Source organism: Haliotis rubra, unplaced genomic scaffold, assembly GCF_003918875.1.
Source record: "Haliotis rubra isolate DU_JTF1 unplaced genomic scaffold, ASM391887v1 Scf105, whole genome shotgun sequence".
Classification (NCBI taxonomy): Eukaryota; Metazoa; Mollusca; class Gastropoda; order Lepetellida; family Haliotidae; genus Haliotis; species Haliotis rubra.
The window spans coordinates 589,749-609,790 of NW_025764948.1; the positions used below are offsets into that span (position 1 = coordinate 589,749).

The 20,042-nt window shown below is 38.4% G+C and overlaps 2 protein-coding genes across 3 annotated transcripts; one reads left to right on the forward strand and one right to left on the reverse strand.

The window, feature by feature from the left end:
• The first annotated feature begins 10,518 nt into the window (after nucleotides 1-10,518).
• On the forward strand, nucleotides 10,519-15,310 carry LOC124275877. Of its 2 annotated transcripts, none has more exons than XM_046711570.1 (6): nucleotides 10,519-10,596; nucleotides 11,482-11,625; nucleotides 12,707-12,823; nucleotides 13,520-13,598; nucleotides 13,912-14,068; nucleotides 14,459-15,310. In XM_046711570.1, the coding sequence occupies exons 1-5, from the start codon at nucleotides 10,534-10,536 to the stop codon at nucleotides 13,971-13,973; spliced, it is 465 nt and encodes a 154-aa protein (XP_046567526.1). In that variant the 5' UTR covers nucleotides 10,519-10,533; the 3' UTR covers nucleotides 13,974-14,068; nucleotides 14,459-15,310. The 2 variants fall into 2 exon arrangements, with proteins under 2 accessions (XP_046567526.1, XP_046567520.1); XM_046711564.1 differs by lacking the exon at nucleotides 10,519-10,596 and adding an exon at nucleotides 11,071-11,285.
• Nucleotides 15,311-15,567: 257 nt separating this feature from the next.
• LOC124275866 (cilia- and flagella-associated protein 299-like) lies at nucleotides 15,568-19,909 on the reverse strand. The gene is given in 8 exon segments (XM_046711553.1): nucleotides 15,568-15,753; nucleotides 16,977-17,106; nucleotides 17,508-17,629; nucleotides 17,631-17,651; nucleotides 18,310-18,400; nucleotides 19,018-19,108; nucleotides 19,111-19,147; nucleotides 19,765-19,909. Coding segments are annotated over 8 exon segments (699 nt in total). The 5' UTR covers nucleotides 19,873-19,909; the 3' UTR covers nucleotides 15,568-15,654.
• Between the last annotated feature and the right edge of the window lie 133 nt (nucleotides 19,910-20,042).

Consider the following 20,042-nt stretch of genomic DNA (forward strand, 5'->3'; position numbering starts at 1 on the left):
AAATTTTACCTATTCTTATTTATATTCATTTCATGCGTTTTAAAATAATCTTTTAATATCACAGTTGAACTTTCATTGTACATACTAAATGTTATGTACATTTTTGCCATTTTAAAAAATAACGCCATGAATTGATTGATGCATTTAAGTTTGCATATAGTTTCTATAAATATATCTTAATCATTTCAGAATATCTAGATACACATGTATCATTTTCAGCTTCGGTATTAAAGAAAATCCACAGCTTACAATTTTGTTCATTACAGGAATGTCTTGTCCAAATCTTGAGTTTATTTTGTGCATTTTCATTTTTTGATTGCTTAACTTACTCGTTTAAATAAAAAGAGGATACTAAACGACCTTCCGTATGATACCTTTTTTTTTAAACGAGTTAATGATATCAAACGAGCAAAAGCGAGTTTAGTATTCTGTTCATTACTCTCCAACATAAATTGATAGAAACTGCCTACAGTGTGGTGACTCTCAGCTTTCCGCTAGTCAAGCAGGGTCTAATACCATTGTGACAGAGAGTAATTAGCATTGTCACATCATAACTGTAAACCATTTTATTATATAGGTAGTATTTTTCCTGTACCACGATTGGTCAAAAGACCGTCACATGATTGACTACAAAACACGATATTGACTTGAGTTTTCTGATAAATTACGATATTGACTTGGGTTACTAAAAATAGACAAGGAATCCCGTACGAAGGGGCCTCCCCCGCTTTTCAGCCAATCAGATCACTCGGATAGATGGCACAGTGTGTGCATTAAAAGTTTATGTTAAAACCCGTTTCTCTTTCATTATATAATAAAACAATTATAGACTCTTGCAGAGGTCGATATCGGTTTTTATTGACCTGAGAAAAACAATATCGACCTCGCAAGCTCGGTCGATATTGTTTTACTCAGATCAATAAAACCGATATCGACCTCTACAAGAGTCTATAATTGTATAATATCGTCCCCAGAAAATTAAAAAAAACCCATTTTGATCCCCCTGAGCTTTCTTAGTGAGAGATATGTCCATATTACAACTTTCAATGATGGAAAAGTGCCAGTCAGAGACAAGTGCCAAAATACCATCATGTCTGTCAAGACAAATGTCTCTACATTAATAAATCGTCCTTCTTTGCATGGGCTCTCTGCTTATCAACGGGTCTTGGTTTAGTCTACCACCTTGTGGAGTGTAAGATTGTCAACTGTATATGTGTGGTTTGCTCCAAATAGCTCTTGAGTCAGCTCCCTGTGTCATAGTTGAGTTTACACAGTAGACAATCACATGATCACAAAGTCATCTGATCTGGCCTTTTTATACACATTCCTGCTTCTCCAACCACTGATAATACAGACAGGGTCAGTATGGTGATTTAGTTCGGCCAATGTATAGTGTCCGTCAAGGGGAAAATCTCTCATTAATTTGGTGGAGTCTACTAATGCCTACAGGGAATAACGTCTACAGTCTTAAATAAACAATTTTACGCACCAGTGGTTACAAATTTCGACATCTGCACTAACTTGTTCCTCTCAGTTTTCTCCAACTTCTGAAGCACTTTCGCTATTTAAGCGAAAATGTTAGGGTGAGCTCCCTGGACAGTCTTGTTGAGATGTGAATGCCAACCCTCGAGATGATTGTTCGTCCTCGGGCCTTCTGCTGTTCTTCTCACCCAACTGTTGACTTCAGGATCCTGCTGGTAGGCTTCACTGAAGCCGAGAGTCTGAACCTTCCTCCAGAGAACCTGTGTGTAGTGGAAGTAGCAGCCACGGATGTCACAGTTGGGGAAGACGGTCTCATCAGCGTTCCTGTGGATGGTTGTAAGGGGCCTGATTTCAAACAAACTGTCCAACTGTGGTGCACTTACCAAGGCAGCCTCCATGAACACACTTTCAGTGTACGCAGGTCTGTCGTCGGTTATTGAGTCTGTATCTGAAGCCATCTATCTATCTATCTATCCATCCATCCATCCATCCATCCATCCATCCATCCATCCATCTATCTATCTATCTATGGAAAAACTTATATAGCGCCATATCCAGAAATAAACTGCTCTGCAGTGCTTGAGACTCTGATGGAAAGTTAGTTTTTGTATGCTTCACGGAAGTAATGAGTCTTTAGCTGTGATTTGAATGAGTCCAGGTCGTGGTTAGATCTCAGGTGTTGATTCCACAACGGCTGGTGATGCGACTGGTTTTTAGTGCAGGTGGCTGAAGGAGAAACTGGTGAGAGGATCGAAGAGATCTGACAGGTTGATATTTGGTTATCATGCTGGAGAGATACTGAGGGGCTTGATTGTGGAGACACTTGAAGACAAGCAGGACAAGTTTGTATTTGATCCGCTGTGGCACTGGCAACCAGTGTAGATGTTGGAGAATTGGTGTGATGTGATCATGTCTCGCTGTTCTTGTTGCGACTCGGGCTGCTGAGTTTTGTACAACTTGTAACTTCCTGATCAGACATGATGGCAAACCTTGCAGGAGTGAGATACAGTAGTCAATGCGTGACAACACACAGGCATGGATCAAGGAGATGGCGGTTCTTTTGTTCATGTACCTTCGTACCAAGGCAATGTTGCGGATATGAAAATAAGATTTCCTGCAGACAGAGTTTATGTGAGACTCAAGTGTCATGTTTGCATCGAAAATGACACCGAGATTTCGGGCCTGTTTGCTTGGGCTGATCTTATGGTTGCCGATGTGGAAATCTGGTAATACAATGTCGTGACATGAATGTTTGGGCATTATGATAAGAAACTCGGTTTTGTCTCCATTCAGCTTTAGATAATGGGATGTCATCCATTCTTTTATCTCGTCCATGCATGTTTCCAGCACTGTGAAGGTGACAGAAATGAATGCCTTCACCGACGGTTTGAATGCCATGTATAGCTGAGTGTCGTCTGCGTATAGATGGAACGAGAGTCCATGTGATCGTGCGATGTCACCGAGTGGTGAAGTGTAGATGGTGAACAGAATGGGCCCCAACACTGAGCCTTGCGGCACACCATACAGTAAATCTGATGAGTCAGTGGTGAAGTGTAGACTGTGAACAGAATGGGCCCCAACACTGAGCCTTGCGGCACACCATACAGTAAATCTGATGAGTCAGTGGTGAAGTGTAGATGGTGGACAGTATGGGCCCCAACAATGAGCCCTGCGGCACACCATACAGTAAATCTGATGAGTCAGTGGTGAAGTGTAGATGGTGGACAGTATGGGCCCCAACACTGAGCCCTGCGGCACACCATACAGTAAATCTGATGAGTCAGTGGTGAAGTGTAGATGGTGGACAGTATGGGCCCCAACACTGAGCCCTGCGGCACACCATACAGTAAATCTGATGAGTCAGTGGTGAAGTGTAGATGGTGGACAGTATGGGCCCCAACACTGAGCCCTGCGGCACACCATACAGCAAATCTGATGACTCGGAGGAATGACCATCAATGACAACACGTTGTCGTCTGTCAGTCATATATGAATCAAATCAACCCAGAACTTGCCCAGTGATCCATATTCTGTATTGCAAGATGTCAAGCAACATGCGATGATCAATGGTGTCAAATGCAGCTGACAGGTCTAAGAGAACAAGAACGGCTGCTCCGGTCAAACCCACTGCTTCCAGGATGTCACTTTGCACTTTGAGAAGGGCGGTTTCAGTACTGTGATATTCACGGTATGCTGATTGCAGTGGTTCAAGATGGCTGTGAGTAGTGAGATGTTCTTTCAGTCTTGTAGCAACCACACGTTCAATGATGGCTTCTTTGAGTGACACAGGAAGACACCCTTCACTGAGCGATGCATTAACTATGTCAGTCATTATAGGGACAATGGTGCTGATGCACTTCTTGAAAATCCAGGTGGGCATGGGATCCAGACTGCAAGAAGTTTCAGGGCTCTGTTTGATAACCCTTGACACCTCTATCTCGCTTGCTGGTCGAAACACTTCAAGTAACACTTTCTCTTCATCCTGGGATGTACAGTTGTCCTGGCCCCGGGGTCATGAAAGTGACTTAAGTCTAAAATTTGCTTAAGTCTGTCATTTTGATCTTAAGTCCCAAAAATTGTCTTAAATCGGGGATCACGTACATTTTTTAGTCTTAAAAGTTAAGACTGAGATCATTTTTTGTCTTAAATCCTGAGACTGCTACCTACCAGTCTTAAGTCCTTTTTGATGCCGAGGTTTTTTTTCTGGCGCACAATTTCATAAGGTTTGAAAAGTGAACGTTGTGCGAGATTTGTGCTCGCGTGGTCCTGTATCTGCGTACAGCTATAAAATTACACAGAAATGTGGAATATTAAATTTCCTATCCGTTGGTATAAGTATAAATGCAAATACCTCGGCGGTTTGAGAAATAAACACTGCTAAATGATGTCCAAAATTTTGCTATGCATTCAAAAACAGTAAATTTCTCCGCTTTTGATCGTGCACCGGTAAAAGCACTGTGCTACGATTTTTTTTAATTTGGCATCTTTACAGAAAGTGTGAGCGAATATATTACAGCCTGATATCTGAACGACATAAGTATATATGAAATGGGTTTATTTGCTTATGCATAACGTTGTACGCTCAACATTAAAAATGACTCGCAATAAATGTCAAAAATGGATTTTCTTCTATGACGTCAAAGGACGACAGAGAGGTCATACGCGTATAAAGATAAGGGGGGCATAACTCCGCTATGCTTAACACTAGGTCAATGTAACTCATATCACTTGGAGAGAATTCGTTGTGGATACGGACGCTATATTTTCCTTATGTTTTGTTCACCGTGAACCAAACTACATGTATTCCAATACAAAGTTCCCCAATGTGAGCGGATACGTTTTAGTAGTTTCACAAGTTATAAGAAAAGATGACAATGTACTACATGAGAAAGCACGTAAAAGCGATTTTGATGGCCCTATCCGATATGTAAATTAGTTCTTAAATTCACATATTCTCCTGTTTGTGTAGATGTATTTTGACTGATTTTGCATCATTATTTACTGAGTACTAGCCATATCTTCAAATATAATGAAATTACTGAAAAGATTACAAAATTGTAGTAGACGTCATTGCTTGTTTTATGTATTTTGCGACGTCGGAAAAACGGCACTGGTATGCTGATCAGTATATATCTCACATAATATCCATGAATTGTGTAAAAGGTTTTGGTTTCTATGTCTGAATTTAACACTCTTGTGACAGAACTTAAAATGACTGATTTTACCATTTAAATAATGTCCTGAATAGATCCATAATTAGACGGTTTGACTTTGTATCTTAATATGAACAACACACGCACCTGTTTGGCATCAATTTGACGTAAATTAAACAGAATATTTCACAACCCTGGCCCCGGGTCATGAAAGTTAAATCGCTATTCATAACCTGTTCATATGCAACTGTAATATTGGTCCGAATGGCGAATATTGCACATGATACATGAACTATTTAAGTACATGTTGCAGTTACGCCTTCGTTTGTTCTTTTAAAACTTGTTTAAGGATTTAAAATATGGTGTACTACACTCAGTATATCAATTTCTTATGTAAATATTATTCAAACAAACAAAACCCTTGAAAGAATGAAAACCGTATACCCTATATCCAAGGATATGATATAGAACAAGGGTAAATGTAGATAATGAAATTATAGTTTCATGAAAAATATCTGAAAGATACTCAAAATATACACTGAAAGTGTAATCGGTGGAACATGGCGATTGTGTTTACTGTTATTCAACCGACCTTCACCTCAAAGAAATTGCCAAATATGTAACAACAATGTTGACGTATATGACGTCACAACCCGTGACCGATTTCTTACAAAATGGCGGCTTCGGTGACATGGGTATACAGGATTTTGCGAGGACCTTTCCTTTGATTCGGGGATCGTTTGTACATAAATGTGTGATGTGAGTAATCAGAATGATTCTGACTATCTGTGTATTGTTACATGTTTTATCGTTTTCATTGCAAGTAAGAGAAGAAGCCAGATATGCCGATCATTACCGTTGTTGTTCTGCGAGATTTTCCGTCAGTCATGACGTTACGCTGCACAGAAACTTTGACAATTTCGTATAAACATATCACATTACTGTATTGTATCTATTATTTTTTGCTACGATACTATTTCCATGTATGTTCTAAAAGTATTGAGCCTATGCATGCTACGAATAGACGAATGGGTGTCTGAAATTTGAGAAAATGCAGTACACAGTGTAAAGTCTCAATGTTTCTTTGTTTACATTTCAACAAGTGCTGTCTTTCTCACACAGCGTTCGTTTCATATCACCTAGACACTTGGTTTTAGTGACAAAGACCATTTCTTATTTGATACTAAAATGTATGAGGAATTCAGTGATGTATTTGTCACAGATGAAAAGGAAATATACGTGATGTAATAGGCGTCTCAATACCGGCCTTCGCGAAACGTGATTTTGAAAACACTATCCAATGCAATATGGCAGAAAGCGCATTTAGGCGTTCGTGTTGGTGTATTTAGAAAACATCCCAACCTTAAAGACACTAAAAGTCACCGCGGCAGGGATAAAAGCGTCAGTTGACTTGTTTGGAACATTTCAGCAGGTGCCTGGTACTAAACTATTCTCCTCAATTATTTAAGAGTGACCGGACATGATTACATCATTCTAAAATTTCCATGGTAACTGTCTTAGTCTTAGTCTTAGCTAAGATTTGGCTGAGACAGTTTCATGATCCAGTCTTATCTAAAATCTTAGCTAAGCAAAATAATTTAGACTTAAGATATTTTTGTGCTAAGCAAATTTTAGACTTAAGATTTTTTCATGATCCCGGGGCCTGAACTGTGGGTGAGCTGAGAGATGTTCGGATTTTCAGGATCTTATTTGTAAGAAAGTTTGAGAACTGGTCGCACAGATTTGCTAGAGATGAGTGTGATGGAAGGGATTTAGTCTTTTGCTTGTAGAGTAGTTTGTTTGATCCCTTGAACACAGCTTTCTGTCCAGATACATTTTCCAAAACACTATTGAAATATTCACGTTTAGAGAATTCCACTAAGGCTGTGACATGAAGTCTATAGGAGTTGTGAATCTACAGCAAGACCTGTCTTCCGCATCCTTTTCTCCAACTGACGATGATTACGTTTTGCTTTTCTAATATCATCATTGTACCACGTACTGAGGAACGTTGGGTCTGTGATGTGTTGGAGCAGGTTGTGGGTGTCGACAAGCTCTAGGAACTTTGCAGCATCCTTGTTCTGAGCATTTTCAACGTGGTAGTTAAAATCTTCCACAGATCACAAGTTTTCCACTTATGGTTGTCAGAGAATTCAGAAGTTCAGAGAATTCATCAAAGAAGATGTTGGTTCTTCTTGGTGGTCTGTAAACTGTGAGCAAATTTAAGACTTCCGCATCCAACTTCATCTGTAATCCGATGATTTCATAGGTAGTATTTGAGTTAGTAACAATAAGATCCGAACATGTGAAGCTGTTTCGATAAACAACTGCTGTTCCTCCACCCTTTTTTCCTTTCCTTGCGATTTGTGCCAATTTGTAACCATTTGGTGTCAGTTTACATATTGCAATATTGTCGGAGCCGTCATCTCTTAGCCATGTTTCGGTAAGTGCCAAAATGTCAAGATTATGTTGAAGGATAAGATCATGGATGTCCTGTGCCTTGTCGTTTGTGGTGACATGTGTCTTGACTGACCTGACATTCAACATGCACAATCGTAGGTTGGTGTTTTTAAAGGTTGGAACATTAGATTAGTAGATCTAGTAGTATCTGCTGTCGACGACTAATTAGATGGTTTAACGTCGGCTTCTGGCGGGCGCCAATTTCGCCGACGGGGCAGGTGGGGTTTAACATTAAATTATGAATAACTGGTAATAGGGAATAAACCACCATGCCCAAAAAAATGTAAATGTAGGGGCTTTAACCTAGATGAATTTGGAATGGAAACGTTTAAAACATGAGATGAAAAGAAAAGTAAAAAACCGAAGTCTTCAGCAACCCATGCTTGTCGTTAGAGGCAATTTACGGAATCGGGTGGTCAGACTCCCTGATTTGGTTGACACATGTCATCATATCCCAATTTCGTAGGTCCATGCTGATCACTGGATTGTCTTGTTCAGACTCGATTATTTATAGTATGACCAGAAATTATTGAGAAATTTAAGAATATGTTTAATTGGATTTCTAGTATAAACAACCTTGACCAGCTATCAAGTGCTTGGTTTCATTCAAGAGAGACAACTCCGTTAATCCCTTTTCATTAGTTTGTGAAGAGTTATCCCCCTTTGTTTACTTGCTAGCAGACGACATTTTCAGTGATCCTCAGTATGGATGATTTAGAGAAGAGGAAGTTGATTTTAGAGTATTATAACAAGGACATCAGATCAGCTAAAGTGATTTCAAGTAGAACAGGCATCCCTTTGTCCACTGTTTATCGTGTTTTGAAAAATATTGCAAATGGATATGGCATTGAGCACCAGGGAGGCGCAGGTAGGCCCAGAAAATTGACTGTCTGTGACAGGAGGCGGCTTATTGGTATTCTTGTTTCTAAAAACAAACGAAGGAGTTTAGAAAACTTAAGGCTGGATATGATTGATAGAGGAACTGTGGCTGTCTATAAGGAGACAATTAAAATTGAGCTGCATGCAATGGGTTGGCAGAAAAGTCGAGGAATTCCATCACCGATCATGAAACCTGAACAAAAGGAGCGAAGGTTGAACTGGTGCTTACAGCATAGAAATTTTAACTGGGACAATGTGATTTTCTCAGATGAAAGTTCTGTATGGCCGTTTCCTAATACACTGAAATTATGGACCAAACAAACTGAAAAAACCTTTGTATCAGCGCCCAAAGTACAGTCCGAAATTTAACGTGTGGGGTGGCATATCTGTGTTAGGGGCAACGCCCCTCTGTGTATTTGAAGGGAATATGAACAGTGAGCGGTACACAGATATTCTCGAGGGACATTTACTTCCATCTGCTCACGTGTTCTATGGAAAGTTTGGATTTTCCAGCAGGACAACGACCCAAAACATCATTCAAAGCATGCAAAGGCCTGGTTTCGGACCCAAAATATGACATTATTAGATTGGCCAAGCTATAGCCCTGACCTAAATCCAATAGAAAATGTTTGGTGTCAATAAAAAAAATCTGACAAATATATATTGCTGAAATGAAAGAAGAGGTGGTCCGATATTGGGACAGCATGGACCACGACTTTCTAACTTCTTTGATCAGTAGTAAGCCCCGCCGCATTGAAGCCTGCATTGCTGCCCATGGTGACTTGACAAAATACTAACTGTTTACCTGTCTTTGAATCTGGAGTTATGTTCTGCTAATATTCACATTTAATACGAGAGTATTAAAATTCTCAATAATTTCTGGTTGTACTGTACAGCTGTCATATAGCTGGAATATTGCTGACCGCTGCGTTAAACAACAAACAATACTAGTACATGTATATCCCAACCCATTACGATAGAAAACAACCTCAGTGTGTTAAAATGTAAGGAATTGTTTAAATGGAAATAAATGAGTGTTTTAAAAAATCTATGTTCATTATGTATTACAATCATGAAAACTGTACAATCTTCCATGGAAACCGTCCCGGGACACTATGTATTCTTATTCGTACCTATCTTCAAAAGTATCACGAGCTGAGCGTAATAAAAGTTTTGTTCTGTTGTGGTAGTTTTAATGAGGTTTTGAACTTGATGGTTCAGTTGATGTGCTATATCGATGATGGTACTGTGACAGTGCACAATATATGGTTAAATTCTTGATATTACGATGTACATAGTGTACTTACATGAACATTGTCATGCATAAAATCTCAGTCGTTATTGAATATGTAAGTTAATTAGATCTGTTGTCGTGGCTAGTTGTGCCTATATTGCACCCATGTATGGACACACTAAATGTATTTTACATTACTAATATGCTGATTGTGAACTAATAAATATTTGGTTCAGTGGCAAATATAATTAATGTATGATTTATATAACGACAGCTGAGGTATAATTGAGATATTTGTTAAAATGATTTCTGTGAATGGTCCCCGAATTATTATTATATGATGTTAGGTTGAAAGAAGAAGTATTATAATTGTTATGCCTACAAGCTCTACCATTTGAGATGCTTATTCGGATTTTAATTTCCCATCAAAAAGTGTATATAAGATTATTGTTTTGAGATATTTTATGCATTTATGTATAACGCACTTGACCGCACAGTATTTATTGAAACATCTCCTTGACTTGAGGAATTCTACATTTCATTTCAAGGATTAAAAATTGTTATCCCATAACAAGCCGAGTAAAAATACAAAATGGGGCGTGTCCTACTACGAATGAATGTCTAGACATGGGGGAGTACATAATTCTTCTAACTGAACAGGCACTGATATTGTTGACGTATTTCTGTTTGCATGGAAGTGAATTGTGACAACATGCTTGGCCGGGGGCTAGGTCTAAATGAGCCTAAGTGAAAATAATAATTAAATTAATGGGGATTCCCTGGATGCTGTCTCCTATATTGTTTAAGCAGGCAAACCAGTGAAGCATGCTGATTGGTTATACGATAGATGATCGGGGGACCATCTCACAAGCATGCAAGCATTTTGGGGTAAATTTAAAGAACTGGTTAAGTGAACTACAATTCACTGTACATATCACATAAACTGTTCTGTTCAATCAATCAAATCCCGTGCAGGGTATATAAACTCTAACATTACTCTTGTCAGGATGTCAAGTAGGCATACTGCAGCAGCGTAATATATTTTTAAATAGTTGGACAATACTTGTGGTTTATCAAAAGAAGGAGCTTGAAAATTATCCATAAGATTTGTTCAAATTCTAGCTCTACTGCCACTATCAATACCAATGATGACATTGTCAGTAATGTCACTAGGAACACGATAATGAATGATCATTTTAACATGTCGTTTTCAGTTCTTATTTCACTCTGGCACCGGGGACCATCCCTTATCTCACCCTGCAATAATACCATCAAATATCTTTGATATGACCCCCATGTTCATAACAACAGCAACATGGTGGAGCTTCCGTGTCGTGCCGGCATTTAGTGAATAAAGCATTCTAATACATTGTATATGAATATATTTACAATGGGATTATACTTTCTCAGCAAAGTCCAAGTCCAGATTCACGTACATTTTTAGGCTGAATCCCATTCGGGACTTTCACCATGAGAGGAACTGGATCAAGCTAAACATGGTGCACAGTGACGAAGATAATGCACACCCTGTTTGTATCACCAGCCGTGTGGGGAGTAGAAGGAATGTGGATAAAAAGGCAAGCTAGGTCAGATGACTTTGTGATCATGTGATTGTCTATTGTGTAAAATCAACACATGTGACAGCGACTCAAGAGCTATTTATATCCACCTACACATACACCGTATGTGTCCCCAAGGGCACGTGACCTAGATGTTCATACCAGTATAAATGCAACACCACTAATTGCAAATTCAAAACCTCTTCCTGCTCAGGGTATCTCCAAGATGGTTGCAACCTACATCTTCCTGATCTGCGTGGTGTCGTGTGTTGTGGCCCAAGATCCACGCAAATGTTGTCTCCCCAACAGTTGGCAAGCTTACACTGCACAAGGTGGCAGACTCAACCAAGACCCATTGGTAAGCAGAAAGCCCATGCAAGGAGGACGATTTATTAATACCGAGATGGTATTCAAACACTTTTCTGTCATTGAACATTGTAATACCTCTCCAAATGTTTCCTGATAGATTCTAGGACATGTCTGTGTGACTGAATGGCAATAAGGGAGGAGCGATATTTCTAAATCACAGGGAACTAGACTGCTTCTTTTGGAAGCATGACATTTAGAAGTGAACATGGTCGATGATGCATTTAGAATATGCTCATATTTCAGATATACAGAGAGAAGCTTTATGGCATTCAAACTTCATCTGTTATTTGCAGAACATGTAATCATCTTTGTAGGACTTTGAGCTATAACTATAAGTACCAGTAAATATAACTACTCTGTCAATGTGTGACAAACAAACATAGGAAAGACTTCCGCCCGTATCCCCTCCCTTAAATTTCCTTCTAGTTAAATTATATCACCTGAATATATATTCCTCATGTGATAAGGGTGTGTTTTAACATGTTTCTTTAATTGTATCTGAACATACTTAAAGACATATCAAACTTATGTTTGCCACCGAAAGAAATTGTTCCTCATCGTTAAACTTTAGGGGGAATACGGGCAGAAGTCTTGCCCAAACGTAGTGATCCCCAAACAGAATGATCTTATTCAAGCATTCAGTTCGTGACTCTAGAAGGTATGTCAACTATAGATTGTTTACACAAACATGCTTCGAATCTTAAAACACTGCCTCCACAACAATCTATTTACTCATCACTGATAATCGATGTACACTACTTACTCTGCTACAGTTTTACTTCACTTCCAGTCCTTCTTTAGATATTACTTCCTTTGTTTTGCTTGACTTAGAGCCAGTCTCTCATCACTACTTCCTCTACAATTAGTTTACTCGATTTTCAGCTGCTTTAAATACTGTTCTGTTATGTCCATTTACATGACTTGCAGCTCTTTCCTGATCACTGCTTTCTCAATATTCTGTTTCCTTGACTGACAGTCCATCTTTAAACACTTATATTATTGTCTGTTTACTCAGCCTGCACCCCTTCTTTAACCATTGTTTATATTATTATCTGTTTACTTCACTGCAGCCCTACTCTATATTCTACTCCGATTTCACCCTGAAGAAGGAAGCCCAGCAGGAAATGCTGCTGAAACCCGGATCTGCCCCTGTTGCAGGCTTTAGGACCGTCACCGACCACAACAAAGTAAGTCTTCATATTTAACATGTTTTGTATAGACATTGTGTCACTGTCATTGCTAGGAAAACAGGTAATAGACTGTATAGTGTTTGAAACATACTATTTCATATGCACAGATAAATATTGTCAGTGGCGTGAAACATTTCTTTTGTCAGAGATTGATACAGAAGGTACATGGCAAATTATAATCTGGATAACTGTTTGTGATTTGTTGCCAAATGGCAAATGCGATAATTTCAGCCTTGCATTGTTGTCAAACACACTTGGTGTGTGTGTGCATGCACTGATTTGGTGATGGGTAAGTTGTTGACAGTGTGCAGCACTGTATGTGTAAATTGTTAATAGTCCTAAATGTGCATGTAGACACTGCTGTCAACATGCATGTCTTTCGTTTCAGTCCAAAAGAATTATGGAACATAATAAACCCATGTACCACAAAGCAGTCATAGTGATTCGACCATGATGCGTCATTGCTATAATAGTTGGGAGTGTAAATGTTTGTGGCTATGTGGATCAGACAGGACCTACAGACATGTCCACCTCAGCCTGGATGGTTACATCATGTAACAGGTCAGGCCAGTGGCATTTTATCACACTCTGACCACCCTTGGGAAAAACCCAAGTACGTCAGACTAACATCCACAGCCTATATTGAGTGAGGTATAAAACCTAATCCCCCAATGTTTACGTGTATATCTTCAGCGGAAAACATACAGGATCTCTCCAGCCGGCAAGTGCACATCGTTTGCTAACCCTGTCCCTATGATCGCTTGTATCCCAGGTGAGCATCCATAAGGAAATGACACAGACTCCCGGAGTTTATAAGGTTGGCAGCATGATGATGTTTTTACGTCACATTGAGCAATATTAAGACAATATGGCAGCTAAGCAACCAAACAAGGGGTTTCACATGTACTGCAGATGCATGTAAGTAGTTTAAATAATGCAGCCCAGTGAGTTCAATTTAAACCACTAAATATCTGATCTACCATTCAATTATTCAACAGAACAATTAAGAACTGCTTCCAATGTTGGTGATGGTGACAAAGCAAGAAGACCAGAGGTTGATGACTGCATATATTGCCCTCTTTCAGATTCCGCAACATTCCTTGGGAGAAAGCTATGTTGGTCTCCCCAAATACGGTACTGCCTTTAACGCCTGGAAATTTTCACTGGATCCTTACAAGATGAACATCACCATCACCGTGGCACAAGACAGTTGTACTCCCATCTTCGAGGATATCAGTGGTCGTAAGTTCACGTGTTGTGCATTGATTTGTTACTCTTTTAATTTCATCATTCTCATTAAACAGTTAAATGATCAGACATATCTAACTGACCAGCATTTCAGTGACATAACAGTACTGAATTTACTGTGGGATGAGAGCTCAAAGTTTCACTTTCCTTGGACTTTTACCAAATTGTGGATAACCACATGTTAAGGGATGCAACTCTCCTCTGCTAATAGGTCTGTCTTTCAAAACTGTCCTACACATGGATGCTTCTCTTGGGTTGATATCAGTTATCATAATGAAACTTCGAACTAGTCATTCATTTCTAGTATTGTCTTTACCTAAATGAAAGATTTTAGCAATTATTTGGAAATATCAATTTCTACATCAATGTCTTATATTGTTTCAGCTTATGTTAATTTGACTCTGTTCTTCAACGGATTCTCAACCCCGGTTTCTAACACGTCGGTGTTTGATGTGCCATCACCATGCTAAAGACGCCACTCAGTGGGTGGTTGCTGGAAGGACCTGCATAACCTTCAGCCAGAGACCCTGTTCTGTTAGATATCAACTGATTTAGACTGTTTACTATGGCTTATTCAATAATGTATTAACAGACAGAAGAGAGCCCCATTTACAATCCTTTAAGACAGGTTTGTGGAAAGGGCAATGACAGTACTTGCAGAGATGAACATTACAATAATTAATGTTATGATGGGTAAATTATCTGTATGTATGATTTCATGTTAATTCATTTATTATATACACGTCATTGTAACAAGTGGTAATTTCATTTCACGTAAATAAAATATTCACTTTACTTTACATCTGCTTGCTTTAACTTGGGGAGAACATTCACTGCCACGTTTCCTGCTGTCAAAGGATCTCAGCACATTTGTTTCTTTGTCGCACCCAGCGACTTTCTAGGTTTATGACGACAGTCTGGCGATAATCTGACACAGCCGCAACTTCTTATGACACCGCAGCTAATCTGACACAGCCGCAACTTCTTATGACACCGCAGCATGAGTGACAGAACACTTCGCATATTGTGCAATGTTTGATTGCTTCCATGCGTCATCATCTGGGCTCATGGTGGTCATAAACAATACTGACATTTTGACCACCCATATGTCACTCACGTCTGTGTAAATGTTTCATGTGGTTTACCAGAGATACATGTCTAGTGTTATTATAGTGTCATGATCTTTTGTTGCTTGTATCTTGTTTAACAGTTTTGTTATTAAACTTTGAAAGTCAATGTCAAGTATAAATTTTTTATAAGAGTATATAATAGAAGTTACAACAAATGGCAGATTATTAATAGCCAATACTGATAGGTCTCTCTTCATTTGATCTCTACTTTCGGGGGCAAAAGTCCCTTGATGTACTAAGGGAGATAATCCTTATCTGCGCCAAGAAAGGGTAACAAGAATGATTGACTGAGTTAAATATCATGGTGTGGGATTCCAGAACACAAACTGTACCCCTGTGAATTTAAAAGACAATAAAGTCTTGTAATGATGAATATATATTTACACATACACAAAGTATGACTTCACAAGTTTAGGTATATACAAAAAAGTAATCAATCATGTTGACATCTTATGTTTTTCTCCTTGTAATGTGATCATAGATGACAACTTGGATGAATCTTGGTGTCTCTACCACTGTCCGCGTAGAATTGTCTCCTGGAGTCTGAGCCTGAAACACATTGCCATGGAAAAACATAAATTGAACACACTTCATTGCAATCTCAATAAAACTGACCCCTCAAAATAACAGTAAAAAGGGGTAGTTACTACAGAATTGTACCCAAGGTAAAAAACCCGTCACAATACAGAAACGTACCCGGTACTCTAAACGGGTCCATTTTCCACATCCCAAAACTGAAACCGAATATAGTTGTTCCTGTTCAACTGGGTGTGAGCGGTATTGTGCATCAGGAAATATTCCCTACTGTGTATGCTCCTTTCTTATATAACACAATAAAATACAACAGCATGACAGTTCCGATCAAGAATGCAGAATGGGCTCATCCTGAGGTACGTTTCTCTCTATTCTGATTTATTGCAATAGAAACTTTAGAAAATATGATGTTTCAAACTGCATTTGTAAAATATATGAATAAAGAACATTAAAACTCATATAAGCTCACATGATGATCTATGGATACTGAGATTCATTTGTGAAGGCAAATGATCTTACTGTAGCCAATTTAACATTTAAGATTTGTTGATGTATTCATATTTATCTGCCTTGGACACTATGCTGAAAATGATTGAAGTAATCAATAATGTCAACAATGTGATAACAGATATTAGACCATTCATTTTCATTCATTATTTGTAAACCGGATGGGTAACCTTTGTGAATTATCAGCCCAGCTATCTTTATAAAATATTTAACACTGGCTCAGGAATGATTTTTGTGTACCAATATATCAATTCTGTAGGAATTGAAAATGAAATTACTAATCTGCTAATTACCATACTGAAATTTTGAAGAATAGTACGAAACAGCTGAATCCAAATAACAGCATAACATATATACTGAACAATTTTCCATTACACTCTCTTCCCCCCCCCCAATATTCATGGTCGCCTATGCTCAAGTACAGTATACTATATATAGGTCTAAGCAGTACGGATCACTGAGTCTCAACAACTTCTAAAGTTATGCTAGTTTTGTGTAATCATCTCTTTGTATTTTCTAAATTTCAAGAAACTTATTTTTGGATTTGTAAATTCTTTGTCATGTGAAAGATTCAGGAAAAGACTGATTCTAGTTTGTGCTCATGTATACACCGATGCTTTTTAACTTGTGACCCGACCAGCAATGGTTCGCAATTCCCTGACCAACAATGCCAATTTCACTCAAGTTATGGGGTATTGATAGTGTTTTTGGATGAAAAATGTTCAACTCACCTTTGGATCAACATTGATAATTTTCCGGTCTCTCTTGTTCTTGAAGAGCAAACCTGAGGCATTTTCAGCTATGACCTGGTAGTTGGGTGTTGGGTTGGAGGTGGACGTCTGAGTTTCCCAGTTGTAGAAGCTAGGTAATAAGTGCACTTTATAAGAAGCTACACAATTTATATCAATTTTCACTGATCAGAAGCTACACTACATATATCTTTTGTTACATGGTACAGCTGCATAACATATATCCTTTGTTACAATCAGAAACTATACAACATGTATCCGTTGTCAAAATTCAGAAGCTACACAACATATCCATTGTTACACACAAGAAGCTACACAACCTTTTCCCTTAGTTTCAGAAGATAAAACCAACTACACAAATTGAAAAGTCTTATTCAGATTTTAAATATTTAGTTTTTCCAAACCTAATGTAAACATGAAATAATAAAAGGTCTGTCCTTAGACTGTAATTCAAACATAACCAATTTGTGTCAAACTATATGTGAGTTACAGACATTTTAGGCTGTAATGTCCCTCAGGTCTGATGGTCGAGGCAACAATCTCTTGCGACCTCCAAAATAAGGCTCGAAATCCTCAGTCTTCAAACGATGAGCGTAGTCTATGTATCCAGAAATCTCCTGGCCTCTGGCATTTTTTGTCGCGGATGAATATAATTGTCTGAAAGTTGACAATTGTTAAACAATGACATACTTATATACACATAACGGATGAAGCTGTAGAAATCTAAATCCACAGTACTTCTTCAGTTACATCATTATGTGTCAGCTTCATGTTGCACTAAAACCAAACTGAGATGAAGAGGCAGATTGTAGATGCAGTTTCAGCTGAATGACTAATAAAATTACAAAGAATTGTAACTGTGCAAATATTGGATTTCAAACCACAACCTAAGGGATGCAAATGTGCACAATACATTAAAGTGAGCCATTCCCAATATGCAAATGTATTTCAGACTCAGTACAGGTCAACAATGCAACATTCAATACTTTGATAAACCAAGATGAACTTTAAACAAAAGTGTAATATTTTATGGTCTCTGGTAGATAGGCGAGTAAAATGATTGGTTGGTCACACTTGCTGATTTGTTTGTCCATGTGTCTATGTGTGTCTGTTTGTACCCCCTGTACCCCTCTTGGATCTGCCAGTGACATGGATAGGTATATCATTGGCATTGTGAACCCTCATGGTATGCAAGGCTTGTATCTGATTCTCGTCTTGTTTCTAGCTAGGTGTCCCTAATATTCTACACTGCCCACGCAGCCTTTCTATGTTCCACAGTTCAAGTATCAAAGAAGTAGGTGGATGGCTAACTTACTGTCATCTTGCCACTTCTGTTGGCTTCCTCTCTCTGAGCCAGAGCTTTTGAGAAAGGATCTTTCAGGTCCTTGCCAGAGCTTGCAAGTGTTCTGTGACAACATAACAGCAGAGTGAGTAATCACAATAATTGATCATCAAATGTCAACTTAAGCATCATAAGCCTTATGTTTTGTTTTCATATTGGTGACTGCTTTTGTCATTTTCAAAATGATGCAGAGAATGCATGTGATGGATGTTGACTGGGATGATTTTGTCTTCACTGATCAATACAAAGTTTGTGTACTGGGATTTCTTTTAGTCTATATACCACTAACAGTCAGTTCATCACATACAAAGTGTCACATATCAAACCAAAAATATATTAATTTCTACTTTTTTAATGCTTACGGTAAGGAGATTGAGAATAGCACCCTCAGCCTTCACTAAGCCATGAGGTTACTGCACCCTTACATAGAACATCATCATGGAATGTCGCAGCAAATTAGGAATTGAGTATAACAGGTACACGTGAACAGGTTTAATATGCTTAAACATTAATCACTAACATGTACAAACATGTGATGAAAAACACAAGACACGCAAAAATCATGATATAGTTCAGATTTATAGCATCCTCTTGGACAATGTCTCATTTAGCATCATCAACAGACAGTGGGTCATTGAACTTGAAGGGTAAGATATAATAAATCATATATACTAAACACACTTCTGTTGGCTGCGTTTTGAAAGTCTGCTAGCCTCTGCTGCCCTCTTTCTGGCCTCAAATTCCTCACGCTTGAGAACCTCTCCACTGCCCTGTAGCCCAGTTCCACCAATTGACGTGCAAGTTCTTCATCCTATGAAAGAAATCAACATCAATGAGAAAGACTCCCAGCAAATGTAGGAAGTGAACAACTGCAGCAATTTGAGACTTTCTCAAGTCCAAATGGTCATGGTTAAAATTAAAAATCTTGTTTCAAGGTAAATACTACATCCGCCATGTAAAAATATCAAAACTGAAAAAGTACGAACTTAATCATGGCACGTATGAGCACAATATTGAAGAAAGTGTCATTATTATGCATGTTGGAACATCACTGGGTGATTTATTTGCCAGGCCATTGAGGAAGAAAACCACATTCCATTCCTAAAAAATGGTTCCTTATCCACTAAGGTGTACAAACACGTACATTTAGCTGAACCCTGTAATAAACCCCATTATGTATGAGGATAATTATTACAAAATGAGATCTCCATCCCCAGGCGACTTGTTAGGCAACGGAATTACGAACAATAATGAAGGATTTATCTGTAATAGGATGTGGAAAAGTAAAATAGATCATGTATCGCCTTGACGAAAAATTCAATTTTGACCCAAAGACATTCGTCTCATGACAAATCATATCTCACTATAGAACGAACTTTGCAGCCCCAAACAAAACAATACTGATTACCAAGTTATAAAAAATACAACCTCGAGATAATATAAATCCAAGGACGTTATCTGTGAATCCAGAAAATCTTCATATGTGCTGAATTCTGTAACAATATTGTCACTTCCACTCGGTACCTCCTCCTCCATCCTGAAGATTGTTTACATGAGACCTCTCGCCAACAAGGAATCGACGGATATACCGACGTGAAAGAAAATAGTGCATTATTAAATGTTAATCTCTTCAATGATATAATCATACTACATATACAATTTTATAAAGGTTGGTGATTTTTGCATACATAAACTTTAGAGCATGC